Source organism: Cupressus sempervirens, chromosome 9 (assembly GCF_028749045.1).
Source record: "Cupressus sempervirens isolate cs-2001-9-10 chromosome 9, ASM2874904v1, whole genome shotgun sequence".
NCBI classification, from domain to species: domain Eukaryota; kingdom Viridiplantae; phylum Streptophyta; class Pinopsida; order Cupressales; family Cupressaceae; genus Cupressus; species Cupressus sempervirens.
The window spans coordinates 742,652,485-742,672,920 of NC_143126.1; the positions used below are offsets into that span (position 1 = coordinate 742,652,485).

General features: G+C 35.6%; 1 protein-coding gene across 2 annotated transcripts in view; it reads right to left on the reverse strand.

Annotated features, from left to right (window-relative positions):
- Positions 1 to 247: 247 nt before the first annotated feature.
- The window catches only part of LOC149540842 (DEAD/DEAH box helicase), a 192,886-nt gene continuing 172,697 nt past the window's right edge, over positions 248 to 20,436 (reverse strand). Inside the window, exons 10-14 of one of the 2 annotated variants that reach the window (XR_016356446.1) lie at positions 20,191 to 20,364; positions 17,996 to 18,056; positions 17,668 to 17,838; positions 17,334 to 17,519; positions 248 to 679 (exon numbers count right to left, since the gene is read on the reverse strand). Coding sequence is in view for 1 of the 2 variants with exons in the window: in XM_089801908.1 (XP_089658034.1) it covers positions 578 to 679; positions 17,334 to 17,519; positions 17,668 to 17,838; positions 18,012 to 18,056; positions 20,191 to 20,364 (678 nt within the window). In the remaining variant the exon portion in view is untranslated. The remainder of the gene's footprint in view (positions 680 to 17,333; positions 17,520 to 17,667; positions 17,839 to 17,995; positions 18,057 to 20,190; positions 20,365 to 20,436) is intronic. The other variant, XM_089801908.1, reaches the window with a different exon arrangement.

Below are 20,436 nucleotides of genomic sequence, written 5' to 3' on the forward strand. Positions count from 1 at the left end.
AACTATGACCTCACTGTGGGAAGCAGATAAGAATAACGATGGATTATGAAGACTGCCATGTCGATAGTTAGATCAGCAGCACAAAAGATACAACTGAGTGGAAGCTGCAAAAGTGTTTTTTGGGGGCACCCACAACACTCGGACAAAGTTTTATTAAATGCATATAATACTTTACAGGAAAACCAAAAATAGGTACATATCTTAATTATTATAATATAAAATTAAGAGTCAGATCCACTAACACAAATTGGTGAGGAATCTCAATAGAATTTTACATAGAGGTCAAGTACAGAAAATGATAATTTGCAAAAACTGTTGGATACAAAATTTTAACGAATCAGGATCATAAATCACTCTTATCAATTTGTCCAACTTGAACCTTTCTAGAATCTATATCTCTATGGAGAAAATTAATGCTCATATATTTAATTTCTCCATGATTTCCATATTACCAGTCTCAATAAATGATAATACAAGCAAACCAGAAAAGTCTCCAATTAATGAGAACAGGTGACTTAAACTAGATTGCATGGGAAAATCCACATTCTGCATACAAAAATGTGTATCAATACAATCTTCAATACTTTACAAAGGCTGGTAGACCAGTGTGCATATCTGCCAAGCATTCAAATAGCCACTCTAATAGCCGCTCATTGGCTATATCCACAAAATGATGTGCCTGCATGTAGAGAAACTTTGTGAGTCCAAGTTGAGACTGTATTTTGGGTTACAAAAAACAATAGTATTACAATGTAAGTCTTACCTTGTAATAAAGTCACCGTAGTGGGTTAAGTGATCTATTAATATTGTTACTTTTAGCATTTACAATCTAAGAAAAGTGTCACATTTATGTTTGTCAGTTTCCTCTTTCAGAGTCTCCATACAAAGATGAACTGCCTTGTAATACTCAACATAATAACTATCAGAATAATAACATTGTGTTTATTCTTCATAATACAGTATCCTCAGAGGTCCACTGAAGAGTTTGAGAAGAGAAAGGCTGTAGGGCACAGCTCAGGAGAATTTGAGATGAAGCTTAAGAGCTGCGCAAAATTTTCACAATCCTGGGCTGTCCATCGGAATCGTGGACAACGAGATCTTAAAATTACAGGATGATTCAAATAAATCACAAGCAGACCAAAAAAGGGAGCAAAAGTTACTAGATTTATGGTTTAAAAATTATGAGCACTTTCAGATGATCACAATCAGAGGTCGGAAAGGGAGTTTACCAGCTGCAGCCAGTAGAAGTGGGGGCATTACCAGTCAGCCAAAAATATTGTGCATTCTGAGCCTTTTATCTCTTTTACAATTATGCAGAGTTTGGAGTGCGTGAGTCCCTGAATAATCATGTGGACAGCAGAAGTACCATGTAAGAATTTTAACTATCAGAGTTTGCAGAGAATTATTGCCGAAGCACAACATGGGATTTGCAAGAGGATCATCAAGTTGCAACTTGGCCACATAGGCAGTGCTGGAAAGTGACAAGTATTTCTATATCAAATATTATTTTGAGTTTCTAGATTTAAGAAATCTTGAGAGGTCTCTCAAATATTTTTCAAAAGGAAAAATGAGGACAACCATGGAGTTTTTAGTAAATTCTGCAGGCTTTTCGTATAGTTCGGAACATTTTTTTAAGAAATGTGTCACTTATATCCTAATCCTTGATTCTGCTAAATGTGAATAAAGGAAAAAATGATATAGGGTTTGCTGATAACTATTTGGTCAGCATAGAAGATAAGAATTGTTCTCCAATAATTTGGGAGATCTAAGATTTGGTAGATTGTGGAAGTGTTAAACCTGCTTGAGTACCATGTTTTAATAAAAGTTTTGACATAGCATAAAGACTTCTACCTGAGAAAAAATAATTCAAAGAAAAGCACCCCAAAGAGTATATTTTGATATGTTCTGCTATTAGTACAGCAAGCCTCAAAAGGTGCCGTAAGAATATAAGGATACTTTTTCAACAAAGTCACCATACAAGTGACTTATCATTATTGCTATTTTTAGCATTTAGAATCTAGAACAAATAATGATCACATTTATAATTGTCAGTTTTTTCTCCCATTCATTTTATAAGAGATGAGTCTCATTGCAGTAGTCAACCTTTCAAAATACTCGCCATAGTAACAAGTGATTTATCAGTGTTGCTACTTTTAGCATTCATAATCTAAAACAAATGATCACATTTAAATTCGTCAGTTTCTTTTCCCATTCCTTATAATAAGAGATGAATCTCATTGCAGTAGTCATTCCAATATGATTTGAGAAAAAAATTTGAAAGGAATTCTCCAATTGATAAAATTTGGGGAAAAAATTACTCTCAATCTTTGAAAAATTAGTAATATAAATCTACAAATTCCATAGATGGCAAACTCGCCAATTAATCGGTGACTTAATCACAGAAAAGATCACAAACTAAACTCGCAGAGTTTTTAGTAAAAACTCGCCAATTAATCAGCCTCTCCGAGTTTTTTTAAAACTCTCTTGCGCATTTTACTGGCAGCCTCGGAATGAAAAACCACAGCACAGTTAAGTTTCATTTCTTGTTTGCAATGACTTCAGTGAAGAGAGGAGGAAACTAGGCTTCCAAGCCCTTGCTAGGTGGTTGCAAAGTATTGGAGGCAGATTCAAGTGGATTTCAGGCCAGTGCGAGGAGATACATCAAGGATGAAAAGCGAGCCACATCCATCAGCAGAGATACTGAACGAGGCACAAACACACCCAGCGCGGGCTTCTATTTCTAAGTCTAGACCCTTTATTCATCTCCTTTATTTGCTAGTAGAGTTGGGAAGAGGGAGATGTAATTCTAATGATTTATGTACTCCTAGTTTTGTAGAAACTATTCACTATTTTGCTTCCAGCCATCAACATTCCACATGAGAATGCAATTTTGTATCCACTTTGCATTTATATATATATAAACTCAGGTTGTTTCTTTTGTGTTCTTATTAATTAATTCATTGTATGCATCTTCTCATTGAATTTTACAAAAAAAAAAATGCATTTCTAATTAAATTTAAGTTGTTTTTGAGGTTCCAAGTTTTTTCAAAAACTGGCCGAATATTTCCTGAATTTTTTTTAGTGCTTGGTGAGTTTTTGTCGAGTCTGAGTTTTCCAACTATGATAAATTATATTATTTTTATTATTTATAAACCATGATTGACTTATTATTTATTTGTTGAGTCTGAGATGACTTGATTAATCATGCATGATCATATGTTACCCGTATGGAAAGTTATGAAGATTGTGAACCTACAGATTGTTTGTAATCATGAGAAGATGTAATATTGTAATGTAACGTGTATTGTAATATCTTAAGTTGGTCCTATATTATTATTGTAAATTGGAAAAACCTCAAGGCCAACTCAATAATTTGTTTTAGGACTTGGTATAAAGGAAAGATGTTTTCCTTGGTTGTAATCCTCAGTGAGATCATTTTGTGATTTGCGAACTTAAAGTGAGATCCAGTGCAGATAATATGATATGTATTGTGACATGCATGCTTGAATGCAAATATCTTTTGGATAAGAGCAAAGATTGGTGCAGCTGAGGCACAATTAGCTTACAAGGAATTGTATTCGGCAATATAAGTTGATGTACACTTGTATTATTCAATTAGGATAGTTCTGAAATTGTTTGGACAGTGAGTCCATCTACCTTCCTTTCAACTCCTAAAAAGGTTGGCACAGCTTATAATTGGGTTGGAATCTCCTAACAGGGATTCAAAGTCTCCTAACAGGGACTCATATGTATTGATTGTATTTATTAACTCTTAACAGGGTCCATCCTTTCACAACGAACATTTATAATAGTATATCATTCTGTGGGTACCATCCCCACCAGGGTTTTCCCTCTAATCAAGGGTTTCCCTAGTTAACAAATCTTGTGTTATGTGTATGGTTATCTTTCTATGGTTGTTGCATCTACTATTTACATATTTCAGAATTAAAGAAGATATTGAGAGTTGTTGAAATTGCATAAATGATTGGCACCCCACTCTCCCCCTGCCCCCTCGCGCCCCCCCGCACCCCCCCCCCCCCCCCACCTCCTCAGTTATTTTGGTGGACTTTACTTTCTAATAGACAAATCTTGTCTACTACTATGATTAACATTTCCCTTTGAGATAGTTTAGTTTTATCAACTATTTGGAGTGTCTTCAGAATGGATCAAGAGGCATAAGAAATTGCATTCAAGGGAAAGAAAAATTCATACCTCAAGTTATGAAGTTGAATTGAAGATGGACATCAGATTTAGAGGGAGTGTGATAATCTATTAAAATCAAGCTCGGACAAGAAGGTTGAGAGGTTGATGCATAGGCTTGGAGCTTTGAATAGAAGCCAAATTATTGTGAATGCTTAATGTCACAAAGCCTAGGGATAAATCCAAAGCTATTTACATCACTCATGTTACTGTGGAATCCGACAAGTACATTTGCGTACAAAAAATTACTGCCATGCTTAATGTTGTGATCAAAATAGAGGAAGTTGCTAGAAGATCCGCAAGGTGGATCTTTGATGATAGTGATTCAAAGGAAGTAAACCATGGAGATAGTTTCTAGACAAGGTATATTATCACTGAAGAACAAACAGCTGATATTCTCACCAAATCTCCTACCAAAATAAATTTTGTGCATTTTGAGATTAGCTTTGGTCAGATTAATGATAATCAATACTATGGTTATCCTTTATATCCAATTGTAGCATCTCATGAATTCAAGTATATTATCAAATTCTATCTCTACAATTGTTGTGTTGTGTTCTTCACAATTGAATTGAGCAATGATCAAATGTTTGATTAAATGAACTCAGATCAAGGTCTGATCATTCTTCATTTCAGATCACTGATATGATATATATAGTGTACAAACTAATTCTAATCCTCATTGGTAATTGGGCCTTTTATTTGGTAAACAAATAGTCACAAATAAAGAAGCATGTCATGAATGAACATACCTCCACTATGTGGAGACACGTCCATTCATGGACATTACTCTCCATTAATTATATATACTCAAACGAGTCGGCCAAGAGGAGCATCAAAATCAATTAATGCTATGCCTTTTGGCATTCAGTAACTATACATATTGGCATGTCTCCTCTTTAGCCTGTCTAGCAAATACATGTGAGTTAGCCTATTATGGGGGTCTCGTAGGCTACCAGTGGTGGATAGAGACTCACACCGGATATGCAGTAACCAGATTTGGTGTTTCAAGCAATTTGTGGGCCAGTTGGGAGCAGTTCATTGATTTGAGGGGAATTCCCTAATTTATAGGAGGTTGTGACAGTTTCTAGATTTGAGGCTCCATGGGACCATTCCTTGGTTTCAGTTTCAGGAGGGTAGAGCGTGTTCCCTAGCTTCTAAAAGCACCCCTAGATTTTAGGGATGGGACTACCAGTTGACCCATCTTGTTCAGTTTTAGTCACAGAGAGGTGGCAGGGTCAGTTTCATGCTTAGTTGTTTTGTGCTATCAAAGGCTATATGGGAAATATTTTAATATATTTAAATATTTCTTAAGTAAGCTATTAAATAAATTATAATACGGCTATTTATATAGCCATTTCGGTGTAATAAGAGGATAATTGCCTCATTTGGTCAAGTATGCCTATGTGTTATAGCTCATTGGAAAGGTCTCTAATTATTATAACCTATATTCACTATTCGAAGACCTTTTGGCACCTTGAGTTATGATATTTTAATAATGTAATGTTTTTCCGATAGTTGGACAACTTTATTTGGGAAAATATTATTTTATTATAAAGTACAAAGTATATTTCTCCTCAAGGGTTCGATTTGCATTTGGGAGGAGATATAAGGAGATGAGAGCTTAATTGTGGAGCATCCTTTGACATTTTGAAGCTTCTAATATTTGGAATTGCTCTGGGAGAGCGATTTTGTGGCTTGGGACGAACCCAAGTCTAGATTGTTGGGACGCAAACCTCAACAAGTCCTTGGGTGATTGAATTCTGAGATATTGGGAATAGTGAGATCAAAGGAGCAATTGATTTCTTCCTAGACAGCTTTGCATTTGTGGGAGACCTATTTTCAGCTGGACGGTCATTATTTGTGTAATGTCCCCATTTTTGTCAATATCAGAGTTTCAGGAATTAGCCTATTATTGTGATCTTTGTAAGCTAATTATTGTGGATCCAGGATCTTTTGAGGTAGTTGGCTTCTTCTCCACAATTCAGTAAGCTACAGGTTGGTCTGCGTTTGGCTCAAATTGGACTTCATTTGGGCTTAGTTTTGTGTACTTACTATTTGTGGTAAGTTGGGTGTTGTTAGAGATGGAACCTTTCAATTTTTGGAAAGTGCATTTGATCGCATGGAGAAATAATAGGTATGACTCTTATTTTAGACAACATATTTAAATGATGAGTATTTTGGGAGTTATATTTTTAGTGGCCAAATTATTACTAATTTATTAAATGGCTTATTATAAAGTTATAATTTAACTTTATAATTTCACTTAAGTTGAGAGTTGAGTTATCATTGGAAAGAGTCATTTATTAATTAGTTAAGCCAAGTCAAGTGAAAGATTCTAATGGAAGCTTCTAATTAATTTTGTGTGGTGAAGTTTCCTGAGTGAAGTTACATTTTGACAACAAAAAAGACATGTGGATGTTATAAATACAAGCCCATTTGTTGAGAAAAGCATGCTTGAATATTTTATTTGCTTTTGATGCCTTTTGGTTTTTTCTGAGTTTGATTTTTGTGCCCTTGCTGAAGTATAAGGGTCTGAATTCTAAGTTGTTTCATTGGATCTATAGCTGAAGTATTCTAGATTCAAATCTGAGATTTTGTTCTGAGTTTGAATTGATAATTGTGCTAAGGTATACAATTGGTCATTTCTCCTACTATTTTACTGTGGCTAAGAAGAGTTTTGTGCTGAAGAATTTCACTAACATTGGGAAAAATTATTAAATTTGTACCTGCATTTTTTGTTTGAAAGGATTGGCTGATTATTGAAAGGTGGCATTATCTACAGCCAGCGTTTGGGTAAACGAGTTCAAATTTTCATAATTGGGAGGCTGTGATTCATTTGGTTGTTCTGAGATTGGAATTTGAAGAGGTAGGAGCTGTAGTTTGGGGTTTGCAGTCAGATCATTGCTCCGATCTGAATTTACAAATTGGCATCATTCATATTGCAAACAAAATATGCAGATTGGCATCCATCCTGGCATTACATTCCAAGCTGTGTTTGACGAGGAAGCTCGTTAGTTATTGTTTATTTCATTTCCAGATTTATTATATCTACCTACAACACTATTGCATCATGTCCAATAAATGAAAATTGTGCTAAGGCATTTAATTTAAGTGGAGGGTTGCTCATTAATTGTTTGTCAATATTCTGATATCAATTTCCAGTCAATTTGTGAATGTATCCAATTATTGAAAGAGTGGAGAATCAATTCCCATATTGGTATTATGTTTAGTTATGTGCATCTATCCACCTCTAGTTCATTTTCTTAAGTTTTAGTCCACTTGCCAAGTGTTTGACGAATTGTCAAACATCTAAATAATTGATGTATTTTGGAGTTATAATCAGCTAGGGGTTATTACAATTTGCAGCTGAGGCGTCTGTATTTGAGGCAGGTCGGTTTGTGTTTGGGCATCACTCTACATTATCAAGCCACATCATTGATTGGGAAGTGCATACAAGGGGGTGAGAACTGCATCATCATTTGCAATTGTAAAATCCTTTCTCAATTGGCATCAATTCCATTTGTGGGCAGCAGCAATCAACATTGGCAATCTTTCTATTTGAATGCAAAAATCTGATTATTATGCTTGGTACGGATTGAGGCATTTCCAGATTGTCAAGTATTTTCAATAATGAATTTTGCTTATTATATGTAGTTCAGATTTGTTTGTTAGTTATTTTTTATTTTTGCATATATCTTCAAAAATCCAAACAAAATGAAAAACCAGCAAGAAAACAAAAAAATTCAGAACAGAGTAAAGTCTTCCAGAGATGCCAAACACTAGCCAAAGATCAAATTGTGAAACAAACAGCAATTTCCAACACCTCCGGTATTGAGGATCTTTCACAATATCAGATTCAGAATTTTAAATCAATATTCAACATTTATCAATATTGAATTATTATTTGTAAACACATTTCACAAAGTCCAAGTTCTGATTATATCGTACAAAACAGAATTCAAAGATTAGCAAATTATATTATGAAAATTAAAAGACACATATAGTACAAATTTCAAATTTGTAATAAATCTACTCATTTTAACACAAATGTTAATTATGGATATATTCCACCAATACAAATGATAATCTCAAATTGAAATAACAATGTTATAATATATTTAATAGGATCAAGGGGCGAATATATCATATCTACAAGGAGTATATTTATTTATATAATTTGATTTCATACATTATCTTCTTCGCCATGCACATTGAGGAAAAACAGATATCTAGAACTCTATCCGTGCACAAGGATGTGTATAGATTCCTTGTATACGAAAAGTCAAGAATGGGACTGTGGGTAGAATCATAGTTCAAAAATCTCGGTGAGAAGTGGCAGAAATCTCAGAATCTCATGAGAAGTTTAGCCATATCTCTTGCGAGAAATTAAAAAAATATTGTTGAGGAATTAGACATTTATTAGCAAGAAGTTTCGAACCTCTCATGATAACTAGACAAAATCTCGCAAGTGGCACAAGTAAAACTAGGACACTCAGCAAGTTAGCATTTTGTGTTTATTTTACAATTTGCAGCCTTTAGAGGAGAGGAAAAGGGTTTTGGTGGAGAAAAAATAGTCATTGGCAGCCTTGTAAATCAATTGCAAGTGGCTTTGAAGTGGACTCGAAGTGGATTCAAAGAGGTTTCTCAAGCAAATCTGGATCCACAATTGTTTTTCCTAAATTCTTTTTCTTTTTAGTTGAAGATCATTTTGTCTAGTTGCATCTAACTTTAAAGAAACTCTATAATACCATTTGTAATGTTCTCTAACACGTTTTAGAGCATAATGAATAAGATTTAACACCATTTTTTGGCAATTTTTCCAAAAAAAAAAAATCATAGCTTTCTTGATAATTTCATATCCTAACACATTTTTTATTTTATCTTTCGAGTTTCAACTTGTTTTAGATTACAAGGAGAGACAACTCTATTATCCAACATTAGTTTGGACGTTTTGTGATGATTTATAATCATATGTTTTGCAAATTCTGGGAGGGTTAGTGTTAGACCCTGTTGTGAGGTTGTCACACCATTGCCCCAAAACTTTGGGGACCCCCTTTTTTTAAATTGCCTCGGCAAATTTTTGATTTGTTCAAAAAAATTTGATTTGATTAAGTGATAGGACAGCTTAAGGCCAGAGAGGGAGAGGGCTAGGTTTATTTTCACCCGATTTAAACTTGATTTTCCAGAATGACCAATTTCATCCTTAGGCTGGACAAAATTCAAAGAGCAACACTTGGCAAGAGAAAATTGTAAATTTTGTACTTAGAGGATTTTTTTTGAAAATTTGGATATAATTGTGTAAATTTGAATAATTTTCAAAAAAGAAATTTTGTTAGATTTAAAGTTTTTTAAAAAATCTTGAATTTTTTTGGTGAGAAAATTAATTGTGAGAAATTAAATTGCAAAATCGATTTTACACTCTAGAGAAATGATTTTATTTGTGTTAAACAATTAAAACTGCTTAGCAAAATCGATTTGAATTGAATTGCGAAAATTGGCTTTAAATGGATTAAATTTGCCTTGAAATTTTTAAGTCTTTAATAAAATTAGTAATTTAATATTGAAAAAAGGGCTTTTAGCTAGCCAAAATCCGATTTTAATGACATATTAATTACTAAATCATCATTAAATGGAAACATTTAGCATCTCCAAGGCATTATTTACTTTTTTGCAATCTTGGTCTAATTGGCAATTTAAAAACGTAAATTCATCTTGGCAAAGTTTATTTTGGGCTAAGCATTTAATTGGGGCCAAATTTGGGTTCTAATTAATATTTTTTTTGCTCCCAAGGTCCCAGTTGGCCAGCTAGGAGGGATAAGCAAGTGGGGTATAAGAGGAAGCTCTTTCCCCTTATTTCCTCATTCCTCACTCCTCTTTGGTGTTGGCGATTTTTGACTTGGAGCAGCTCTATGTGCTTTGGCAAATTCTTTTGGAAGAGAAGATTTTCATTGTTAGGCGATTTTGCTTGCAATTGTGGATATTTTCAAGCCTTGGCGATTTTTTGTAGAGGCAGATTTTTGCATTGTTGGGCGATTTTTCTCCTTCTATTAGGCTTGCAATTTATGCCCTAGGTGACTTGAGAAGGGCAGATCTAAAACTTTTCATTGCTAGGTGATTTTTACAAAGTCTGATTTTTTTTTGCTTGGGAGCTGCAATTTCTGCCCTAATTTGGGTGATTTTATTTAGAGGAGGTTATTGTGATCAAAGATCTGATTTTTGGGGCAAATGCACAGTTTCAAGGGATTAAATTTCTGATTCTTTTCAACTAGGGCATCAAGATTTGCAAGGGATTTGAAATTCTCAAGTCTGATCCTAAATTCCAAAAGAAGACCTGGCCATTGGTAAAGTTAACTTCAAATCATTTAGAGTTGAAAGGGGTCCTTAAGCAAATTTCTCTCTTTCGTTCTTGTCTAGTTTTGTTTCCCTTGGTTCTTGCATTCATCATCCACCACTTCATCATCCCATCCTAGGTTGAAGATTGGAGAATGATAAGGGTAGAATCCATGATAGGACATTTGAAGAGGCAAAAATAAGCTAGGCCACCCTAAGTATGAAGTTGGGAGATATAAGTGTAGTCCATCCTAAGGCAACAGCGAGGCAGAAATAAGTGGTAGTCCCACCCCTAGGTTGAAAATTGGAGATTGATAAGTGTAGTAACAGGACATTTGGCAAGGCAAAAATAACTATAGAATCCATCGATAGAAAGAAGATTGCAGATCAATAAGAGTAGTCCTTATCACTTAAAACGAAGGGGCAGAAACAAGTGTTTAGGATGGTATGTGTTAGTGTAAGCAAGAACCCTAAGAGAACAAATAGTAAGAAAGACAAAGAGGATATGATGCCCAAAACAACTTTCTTCTCAAAAATGAGATGAATAACCGATATCAATATCGGTACAGTAAATATACTACAAGTAAAGGACAGACTAAAGGAAGGACAATCCCCCATGGCAAAGAAGAGATACAGAAGTGGAATTGTACACGCAGCAGCTTTTCCTCCTACCTTGCCTTATCCAAAATTGGTTTTGGAGTGCACATCCAGGTTTGATCTGATCAATAAATCCATCATTTTTAATGAAGGGAAGAGGGTGTTGGCCATCATTAGTAGACAGGCGATCGAAGAAGCTTTTAACATTCCCCAATACAAGAGCATGACAATGGTGATGATGGATCAGGCAGCCAGGTCATTTCAGGAAACCAGGAGGCTTATTTCATGCATCTAAAACAGGATTGGCTACATGAGGGAAAGAAAGGAGTAACCAGATCATCGAGGCTCACGGTGGCAGATTTCAAATCAGAATATGGTGATCTCATTGTCCTTCTCAGCCGGATCATGGGCCTAGCTCAAGGTATGCAATTCGAAAACTAGATGTACTTCTTTATTGATGAAATTGAAAAAGGAAAAAGAAGATTTAATTGGGCGAGGATCATAAGCGAGAATCTAGAGCTGCAACTTAGAACCGTACAAAACCAAAAGCAATTCTACATGGGATCCTATTTGTTTTACATAATTGCTAGATTGTATAAAAGTCCGGGACTTAAGGCCTTAGGAGAAATTGGCAGTGGGCCAAGGCAATATTTGGTGCATGAATGCTATCCATAACTTCATTTGCACAACAACAAAGATTCAAAATGTTTTGCGATGCCTTTGCCATGAAGACAGTAAGGGTATTACAAGGGACACTTGCTAGGAGACTCTCATCGGAAGCAGAAGCAAAGATAAAGAAATATGGGTTTTGGTTTATCCAATTTCCGCAATTCACTTACATTAGAGTAGCAGGAAGCACAGTTTGTCCCAAGAGGCTTCCAAGATACCCACCCAACAAGGTAGTTTTGATGGAATTGGCTAGGCAACTTGAGCATTATGATAGAATAATGAGACTCGAAGGTAAGACAAGGATTACCTTCTCATTCAGAATTGGCAATGATAGTTGCCCCAATCAGGTCTCCTTTGCAGCTACTGAAAAGGAATTGGAATGGTATCATCTAGGATGGTACAGAGCAAGGCAAAGATTCGATCCTAACGGTCTTATCAAGGTATCTCACGGAAACACATTTAAACATGTTCCCACTATAGAAGACTTTTGGGCCAGTGCCAAGGATGACTTTCATGTAAGAAAGCGAGTTTTTTCAAGATTGTCGATGAACATGATGAGAGATATCAAATGGAGGGGCCTTGATATTCCCAATCAACTAGAAGATGATGGAAATGTGTTGAGAGAAAATTATATTATAGTAGAAGGAACAGAGTTGAATCCAGTAGATTTGGATGATCATCAGGATCCTTCCTTAGAGGCAGTTACAAGAGTAGTTGATTTGCATACCGAGTCATGGTATAATGAAAGATTAAGGAAGCTACAAAGTCAAAGGATCCCCCTTATGAGAAGATGAAGCCAAAAGAAGGTCCAGCTGAATCAGTCAGACAGAAGGGTGAAGGAAGTAGCCAACAACAAGAAATAGTTAGAAGTAAGAAGACAGCTTTGGAGGTTGAGAAAAACAAAGAATATCCGGAACCTCCAACGAAGAGAGCACGCAGCACCATCAAGGGAAAGTATAATTGAGGCTAGAGGCCAAGAAGATAACACAAGTGAACAAAGGACCGCAGTAGAAGTGAGCTCTGATTTCGAGTAAAGTGGTTATAGTAATAGCACTGAGTACTCTCCCCTCTCAGAAAATCAATGTGGAGATGACATGGCAGTTGCTAGTGAAGAAGGAGATGGGCCGATTGATATTGAGGCAATAAGTCAAGCACCTAAGGCCGTTGGTGATGCTTTGTTAGTCGAACCAAATCCAAATTTGGGGAAATGCACCGCACCAATGTGGTTAAGGCAAATGCTTATGCCAAGAGGCGAGGTAGTAACTACCCGAACAATCAAAGACATCCAAGGACTAATAGAAAAGGGTGATAGTGAGAACCAAAAACAAATGGCAAAAACAGTGGCAAAGGTAATCAGGAGCGACAATGATGGTCATCGTAAGGTTCAGATTGCTATACCGACAGTCAACAAGGCATTGGATGAGATTGTGGCCCAAGAATATGTAATAGTGGAACACAACTTGGGAAGAGACACAAATGATATAGAATGTGAAGAGATCCATGAGGGTATAGCTACAATCAGAGAAAGATTGAGGAAGGCAAATGAAAGGATCGTAAAGTTGGAGGCCGAAAACAAATATTGGAGAGATTCTCAGCCTATCCAACAATTGCACCAGGCAGCCCTTCCTCAAGACAACCAGAGCAACCTAGAAGAAATATTAGCTCAACTACATAAAGTTAGGGATTGGATTCATGATACAATCCAAGATGGGCAAAATTTCTTGCCTTCATCTCAACATTCCGGTCATTGGTGACTGTTAAAAACAAGTTCAGAATATTTGAAGAGGAGTGAAAGGATTTCCTTCCAATCAAAAATCTAGCTATTCCCAAGATACAGGCGTTCATTGGACTGTCAGAGGCATATTTGGAAAGGGCCAAGTTGGTTGATGAAAGAGGATTGAGTACAGTTGAGTCTTGGTTTGTTGCCTTGACTGCCAGATTGAGAACACTTGAGGAGATACACAATGTAGTTGCACAGCATAGCCCAAGCGTCCACACTTCCATTTCAACCATGATGAGTGACTTTGGGGCGGCACTTGATTTTGAAGACATCAAAGAAAAGGACATCAATGAGACAAGGCTTGGATCGAGATTGGACGAGTTAGGAAAGGTTGCTATCAACAAGAAACATTTGGGCACCCTTTCCTCCCTCAATGCCTTTATTGGATACGCAAAGGAGTATGAGAGGGACCATGAGAAGACACTACAAGCAGCAAAGAGCATGGTGAAATCGGTTGAGCTCAAGATAAAGCATACACCTTGCCCTCCCATAAAAGAAGTCAACGAAAGGCTAGCTAAGTTCATTACCTTAGCTAAAAGAATGAAAGAAAAGGGGAGATTTATATTAGATCATTTGATGTAAGCCCAAGTCACAATTTCAATTTCTTCTAGGGTAGGACAAGTGTCTAATTCTGATTGGCCACCATTTTAGTGTCTTCTCATTGGTTGCTACTTTTCCACTTTTTTCATTGGTCCATTGACGAGGTGGCATCTTCTCATTGGCCGATGGGGTGGCAACTCTAATTAGGGTTTCTAGGATTCAATCTGGATCGTCGATTTTGCCTCTTTATCTCTACCGTTGGTTGTACATTTTGGCCTCTATATAAGGCCATTTGCTCTCACTTGTAATGGTCAGAGAAAATTGTTGCAAAGATAAAGCCAAAATTCGCTATTTCTTTCTCATTGTTGTGACTTGCATGGTGATTAAGAGCCTTTGGTATTATTGCATGGTTTCTACTTCCAAATAGTTAGAGTAAAATTTCCTTTCAAGTTATTAAAGTTGGTTGCATTTCAAGTTGTTAAGTAAGAGTAAAGTAGATGGATAGTTGCGTGGTAGCATTAGTAGGTGTTTGATAGGGATTAATACTAGGCCACTAGCATCCTGGCGGCTTGTTGGGAAGCCTTGCGCGGTAAACTAGTTTATTTTTCTTTTGAATCATTGCATCTATGGAGGTGGAGCCACTAGTTAACTTTCATTAGGTTCGATCCAATTCCATTTGCTAATCTTCCATCCATAGGAGTAGGAGTAGGATAGCAAGTAGTTTAGGACTTAGAATTTTGAAGAAGAGAGTCAGAAAGATACCAGTCATAAGAACGTTCACCCTCCACCACCATCACCCATCAACACCATCTAGCATTCACACCAAATCACCATCTTCATCATCCCATCAAAGTCCAAGTCATCCTCAAACAAACAGCGTAAGGCCGCCTACGTGATTACCAGCAAATCACATCAATAAACTGAGTTAGTATCCACAGGTGTAAGGAACATTGGAGTTATTCTCATATCCAATGAGTGTTAACTTTTCAAGAGAGGAATTGTGTGTTTGATACTCCGTATCAGATATTCAATTGCTAATATGTTATGTAGTGGTACAAAACTGACATCAACAGACCCATAAATAGAAGAGTTATTGATAAGCTTGTGTTTCTTGTTGCAGAGTATTCTAAAAAAGGGGGCATCCTTCTCTAGTTTTCCTAGACAGATTTTGGCTACTCTTGGTCATTGGCATTTTGCAGATCTAGGGAAGGTCTCAACAGCAGCAGAATGTTTTGAAGAATTTATGACCACAAGACATGTACAGTCTTCTGCAACATAGATAGACAATGACGATTGAGAGAGGGAATTAGAATATTGTAGTGTTGTTTTAATGATCATCTTAGTCAGTCTTTAGTTTATTAGGTAGTTTCTATTTTAATCTTTAGTTCAGAATTGCTTCGTTTAGAAACATAATCTTTAAAGATAACAGATTTCCACAATGTATGATCCGAAACGTTGATGCAAAAAAACTCACACAATCTTACCCAGAAGCATAAATCTTAACATAATCTTTGTAAATCCATATAAGAAGTTTTCATCTCCTCCATTTAATACAACACCAATTTACCATAACAAAAATCTTTTCTAAATGTATGCAATCAATCTCTTATTGGCTGGTGAATACCCTACACTTGAATCTGCGGGACTGTTTGAATAATAACTGAATAGTAAAGATTGAATTCCATAACTAAAACCAATTCTAATAATAATGGAATTGACCTAGTGACAATTCCTCAATCTAATCAATATCAAAGATTAAACAAGTGTTTGATACATATAATGTATGTATGTATCAAAGTTGAAAGTGTGATAATAGTTGAGCATTTGATCTAATATCAGTGGTAGTGATGATCTAATGTTGATTATTGATCCTATATAGTGATCTGCAAGACCAAGTAATCGTTGTCACTGATTTATCATAATGAAAATGCAATACTGGTCTGAATGTATCTGCTGTTTCTAGTATCTGCCTTACGTAAATGCGATATGATTGGTGCTCAGGAATGAGAAGATGAGATGCAAACGTGCTTGACCACAGATAGGGGTGACATGATTTCCATGTGAGGAATGTGTTGATATTTCCATTGATGGCACTGCTTGACAAATTGAATACTCCTGTAATACCAATGGCTTATGCTGTCCCTGAATGGTGCTGCAACCCAATGAATTGATATGTGTGCTGAACACTGGTCACTGATTGCTTAATACTGATCCATTATTACTTCCTCTTCACTCTGGATACTCCTTTCCCTTGATCAAGACCCCAGACTTGTACCTATGTGAAGGTGTCCCATCAGCGGTGCCAACTTTTCTCCAATTGTCGAGCTCCTTTGTTTAATTAATTAGTTTGCATCTAATTGCAGTCGGTTTGTATTTGGAAATATTTTGATGTATTAGATTGAGTCATATATCATGTTTACTATTTAATCTATTATATGATAGATTGCTATTATTTATCGCTATATATTATATTGTATAACAGATTATGTTCTAATAAAGGACAATATTTCATATATCATCATTTAATATAGTTTGTTGATATATATTATTATTTATTCATTAATGATATTTTATTATATTATATATTATTATATTAATAATATAAATAATTTGATAATAAATTATATTATTTATTCATTCAACCAGTGGCATGACGAAAACAACACAGATGGTAGAAGTGCAAAGAAAAAAACAGCAGCAAGGGAAATGGGAACCAGAAGCTGCTTGAGTTTGATAGCACCCTGTCCACACACCAACAGACATCTGACCTTAAACAACGGGCATCCAAATTCTGAGATCAAACCACAGGAAACAGCATTAAGGAAAGAACAGCTGCACAATCAAACATTCCAGCAATCCTCATAGATCTTTTGCACAACCCAATAAAATTAGTGAAACCTCAAGTACATAATGAACCTTATGGCTTTAAATTATAGGCCCTGACGGAAATTCTGGTGGCAGTGAATGAATTATCCTTCAATAAAATCAAAGCCCCAACATTCTATATGAGATTTCGGGCATTTATGAATAGACGTTTTAGGACTGTCAATCTAGAATTTGTAAATAGAAAATTCAGTAAACTGTGACTAGCTTGTAGTAACATCTTAACTCAGAAATATCAAAATATCTTATCACGCAAAAATGTCACAAGCAATGACACTCGTCTTCTTCCTATGAATAATTTAGATATCACTGAGCAGAGATCTAGACAAACCTTAATATGTCCACCCTCAAACTTTAGAGAAGAACGCAGATGATCAGTTGGCATAGCTTCTAAAAGAAATTTGAATGCTTCTCTTGTCATGCTTGTTCTCATTACAATTGCTTTTGCAGATTTTGAAATTGCAGTTATCCCAAGGTCTGCAGCCATCCGTTTCACATAGATCTTTTTCAGGAACAGCTGATCATGCAATCACATAAAGAGATCAAATAAATGAGATTGCCATATAAAGCATCATTGCTAAGTTCTATAACACATATATTCCTCTCCACTCTCCATGTTAAACAATTCATGGATGGTTAATGGAAAAATGTCAATCAGAAGAAACCTCCATGGATGGTGGTTCTTTCCCATACTGACGACGCAGTTGCTCTGTGAAGTTCATGAGAGTCCATAGGTCCTCCTTAGCAGCTCCCTCGGCTTCCTCAATAATTCTTCTAGGATCATCTAATGCGTCAATGTATTCATAAGGTAGGCGAGAATTTATATCAAAACCAAGCTGTCATAGAGATACAAAACAACAGCAAATATAAGAATTGACCTTAGAGATTCATCGAGGACCTAATTAGCTAGCATATTATAGCAACATTCCAGATGCGTACTACAGCTTATTTAGATGACCAAGATATTGCAATGTTGTCACCTGCATATCATACCAAGATTCATTCTTACCCGAACAACTTCATATGGAACAGGAGCCAGTCGATATTGTCCAACCTGAAAACAAATTCATTCTGTTCAGTGTTCCAAAACATTATAGTGTGAAACCAGTACAATTAAAGGAATTCAGTTTCAGGAAGAAAAGCATCACCGTCCAAATGAACCTGTAACTAAAATGTGTGACAAAAAATGCTTTAAGAGCACTAATTTTATGCAGGAAATCCCATCTTTGAGAAAGTAACTCTAAAGAAAAAACAATGATTTTCCACTGTTTAGAGTTGGACTCGATCAATATAATGAAAGGTGTTGTGTGGGATTGAATAAACATTTTGGGAATATTACAATTTACCACAGACATGGAAATATGCACGTTCTTACTAACAATTTGCTTTATGACTGGGAATAGCTAACGAGAATTTTCAAACTAGAAATTCTAATCAGTGAAAATATAAATAAAACTGGTGAAACTTACCATTTTCCAATGTCATTATCATGGTCATTCTAGGCCTCCTAGAATCTTGAGGACTTGCAGACTTGGATAAGATGGACCTTATATTTTGCATTATTTGACACCTCCAAAACAGAATTCAGCAGTAAGAATTTGTCTCCGTACTTTAAGAGTGGTTTAGTATCCCTTTAAGGCGCCTCAAAGCACCTGAATAGTTTGTGACCTAAGGTTTCTAACACATCCAAACATTGAGTTTCAAGATACAGTTTAGGAGTTAATGCTCCGAATATTGAAGGTAACAAAGAAAAAATCTCAATAACCATTTTATTTTTCTAATAAATTTTCTCACCTCATAGTCCATTTTGACTTTCAAGAAACAGTCATTATCAGGTGTGGTCACTCATATTCAAAAGGATATGTACTGTCATTCGAACACTAGAAACCTAAGTAGAATTAAATTGAATACAATTCAGCATTCCCAATCAGCTCTAGCACCCTAGACATGTATTTATGCACAAGGATAACCACAAGAGTTGACAAGGGGAACTCGAATTGAAAGTTGGAACTCATCAAATTTGTGGCTCATTTCTTTACAATAATCTCCTATGAGATTTATATCTAGTTATCTAACCCTCTTTTTCTTTCCCCTTTTGTGGTTCTGACTATGCTCTGAACTCATTTTTGATGGGTTGACCCACTAAAAAAGAGCTAAATGATTCCCTGATCAATTCCAGAGCAGAGGTCAATTTCCAATCAACATCCTCAGCATCTTTTGAAGTTATAAAGAATAGTGGCTTCTTGTAGACCTTATCAAATCAATGGAAAAAATTAGTTACAATCTTGACTGACAGAAATTTCCTAAACAACATGCCTTCTGCACAAGCCCTATAACATAAAAAGCTGCAGAGTTTAAAGCTCGCTTGGATCACATAATCTTTGTAATCATATAGCGACATCAAACTTACAAATTCAGCCTAACTATTTGGAATTATTTTATGTGCCCTAAACCTTTTAAAAACATTGTTTGCTCATTTAGTTCAACAAACATGTTATTTGTTTGTAAATATTTTTAGGGTGTGGAATTTTCTGTATGAAATCTCTTTTTGATATGAAGACTTTTATTTCAAGGAAAAGAGAATTATAATGCAATATAGAGGAAATACCTGGTTGCAAAATAGAATACTACACAAGCTTTAGCTTCTTATCTGCAATAAAATTGGTAATTGAAACCTCAATGGCAAATTTTATACACATTGGAGACAGACATGACCAATGCATTAAGAGATCCACTGAATGTCTTGGATTAAATCTTAAATTCATCTGTATGACCTTGATTTCAAGAGAAATAGTACAACATGATGTAACTATCTCTTTCAAAATAAAACACTCTACAATTGTAAGAAAACCTTTTCTTGAATTTAAACCCTTGCTGACAGTTTCAGTACCAGAATACACAGGCATCAGATATTCCCACGCTTCTCCAAAACAATCTACAATGTATAAAGAGAAAGATTGTCTTTCGTAATAACTCTATTCAAATAAATCCACGATTGACTTAAATAATTCCACCACCTGCTGTTTTATGAAGACATTTTTACTGGGTCTGAACAGGTGAGGATTATTTTAGAATTTCACTTATGTGCAACAACCATCTCCCTATTTATTGGCAAATTGTCCAAGAGTAGTATCATCACAAGACTAATTTAAAAACTTAGGCTTAAATCACAACAAAGAGCATCTTACCTTCGATAAGCTTTCAGATAGCATCTCAGTATAGAGATCAATCCCAACATTTGCAATATCCCCACTTTGTTCCTCACCAAATATGCTTCCAAACCCACGAATGGCCATATCTCTCTCTGCAAGCCTAAAACCACAACCAAGTCCAGAGCACTCTTGTAATGCTGCTAACCTATCCTGAATTTTGAATCCTTGTTAGATTTTAAACATTTGGTGAAGATTGAAAATAAATCAGATCTTTCATCATCC